Here is a 2500-nt window from a genome sequence, read left to right on the forward strand (position 1 = left end):
GTGATCACAACACACACATACACACACACACACACACACACACACACACACACACACACACACACACACACACACACACACACACACACACACACACACACTCACTTACCCACACATACACACACACACACACACACACACACACACACACACATTTCCACAAGATTTACGCACGCACCTCTGTCGCACCGCCAACCCGCCCGCCCCCAGGTCATCGCGGCACGTGTGGCCGCCATGCGAGCCGCCGGCCGCGGCCCCACGCCGCCGCCACGGGACGCCGCCGCAGGCGCAGCGGCCTCCCCCGCTCCCGCACCTCCACCCCCACCTCCGCCCCCGCCACCTCCGCCTCCGCCTCCTGAGCCTCAGCCCGCCGTTCTTGAGCTGCTGTTTGACGCCCGCCGCGTGACCGCCGCCATGGAGGCGCACCCGCTGGAGGCCTGGCTGGGGCTGCACGCGCCGGCGCTGAGGGTGCGGGCGGGTGTGCGGGCGTGGGCGGGCATGTGCGCGCGTGTGCGTGCGTGTTTGTTGTGCTTGGCGGAGACAGGGAGAGAGTGCTGCTCAAGGTTCAGGTGACGGGCCTGCGCCACCTGAGCTGCCTGCCCTCCTCCCACCAGTCATACTCGTGACCCTCACGAAGGGCCCTCACCCGCCCTCACCCGCCCTCACTGCCCCCGCCCCGGAGACCAGGCGGCGGCCCTGCGCCGGCACCTGGCGGAGCGGGCGGCGGCGCTGCCCCCCGGCTTCGACCCCCGGCCCGGCCAGACCACCGCCCGCACCCGCGACCCCGCACACCCGCACACACAAGCCGCGGCGGTGGCCGGTGCCGCGCCGGCTGCTGCTGCGGGTGCTGGAGCGGCGATGACGGCGATGGCGGCGATGGCGGCGGCGGCGGCGGCGGCGGCCCCGACGGCCGTCACGGACAGCGCGCAGCTGCACACGACGTGGCGGAAGGTGCGGACATGGGAGGGGCACGGGAATGCTTGCAACTGAGTCGGCGGCGTTGCAAGTCACTGCCCTAACTATCAAAAAAGATGGGCGGCTGGTGTGCACACAGGCGCACGATGTACCGCACACCCCCTACGCCCCAACTCAACAATGCATGCACTTCCCGCTGATCTCGCTGCCTTTGCCGCCCTCGGTGTACCTCCCCCCCCCACACACACTACTATGCTACTGTACCTGGCTACGCCTTCACTTCCTCAATAATCATGAATGTAACCCCCCCCCCCCCCACACACACACACACACACACACACACACAACACCTGCCCGCCCAGGCCGCCGTGGAAGCTGCTGCCGACTACGTGCGGGCCGCCCGCGGCATTGCGGCGGCGGCGGCAGACGCCAGCGCCGCCGCGCCGCACGGCCGCCTGCCGCACGCCGCGGCGGCGGGCGCCGGCGGCAGGGGCGGCGCGGCGGAGCGGGCGGGCACTGAGCCGGGCCTGATTGCGCCCTGGGCGGCGCGGCGGCGGCAGCTGGGGGGATTGCCGGGCGGGGCGCTGCTGCACCTGACGGCGCCAGAGGTGCAGGTGCGCCTGGTGGGGGCATGTGTCGCATGACGGCTTGAGACTTGATACACTGGCCCTCGTGGGGACAGCCTAAGCGGGCCCGGTCCATCTTATGACTGGGTGACACACACAACACACGCACACACATACACACACTAACGCACACATACCCGTACACCAACGCACGCAAATACACACACGCAGGTGGCGCTGATGCTGGCGCCCCCCGCCAGCCCCTGGGGCTCCGCGGTGAGCTGGGGAGCAGGAGGGCGACTAGCGCGCGGCATCCAGGGCTGCGGGGTTGAAGGGTCGTGGGGTCCTGGGGAGTGGGAGACGGAACAGGTGCGCCCCCAGTCAGTCTCTCCGCACCACTCCTGTCACCTTATCTATTCCTCGGCCAACCTCTCACACCAGCCGCTGACGCGCGCACACACACACCCACCTGCCCGCCAATCCCCCCCCACCCCCGCATACCGCATGTAGGTGGGCATGGAGGCCGTGTACCGGCTGGACGGCCCCGCGTTGGCGGCGGCACACGGCGGCGGCGGCGGCGGAGGAGGAGGAGGAGGAGGAGGAGGAGGAGGAGGAGGAGGAGGAGGAGGAGGAGGAGGTGGCACGGACTCGCACATAGAGGCGTCGGCCGGCGCTGGTGCTGGAAGTACTGCTGCTAGTAGCAGTGCTGGTGGCGGTGGCGGTGGCGGTGGTGAGCGGCCGCTGTGGTTCCGGGTGCTGCCCGCCAGCCTGGACTGCTGGGCGCGACAGCTGGAGGTGAGGGGGTGGTGGAGGTGGAGGAGGTGTAGGTGAGGGGGTGGGGGAGGCGAGGGGGAGGTGGAGGTGAGGGGGAGGTGGAGGTGAGGGGGCGGGGGAGGTGGAGGTGAGGGGGCGGGGGAGGTGGGGATGGGGCGCGGTGGAGGTGGAGGTGGAGGTGGACGTGGAGTGGGGCCAGCAGGATTTGACTCATGGCGCGTGGTGTGGCTGCGGTGGTTCACGTG

General features: G+C 70.0%; 1 protein-coding gene across 1 annotated transcript in view; it reads left to right on the forward strand.

Moving 5' to 3' along the window:
- CHLRE_17g746047v5 (uncharacterized protein) overlaps positions 1–2500 on the forward strand; it is a 24819-nt gene that overhangs the window by 6449 nt on the left and 15870 nt on the right. The window contains exons 9-13 of the mRNA XM_043072749.1: positions 211–468; positions 688–951; positions 1278–1529; positions 1713–1757; positions 1992–2276. Of these exons, the coding sequence (XP_042915208.1) occupies positions 211–468; positions 688–951; positions 1278–1529; positions 1713–1757; positions 1992–2276 (1104 nt within the window). The remainder of the gene's footprint in view (positions 1–210; positions 469–687; positions 952–1277; positions 1530–1712; positions 1758–1991; positions 2277–2500) is intronic.

Source organism: Chlamydomonas reinhardtii, chromosome 17 (genome assembly GCF_000002595.2).
Source record: "Chlamydomonas reinhardtii strain CC-503 cw92 mt+ chromosome 17, whole genome shotgun sequence".
Lineage (NCBI taxonomy): Eukaryota > Viridiplantae > Chlorophyta > Chlorophyceae > Chlamydomonadales > Chlamydomonadaceae > Chlamydomonas > Chlamydomonas reinhardtii.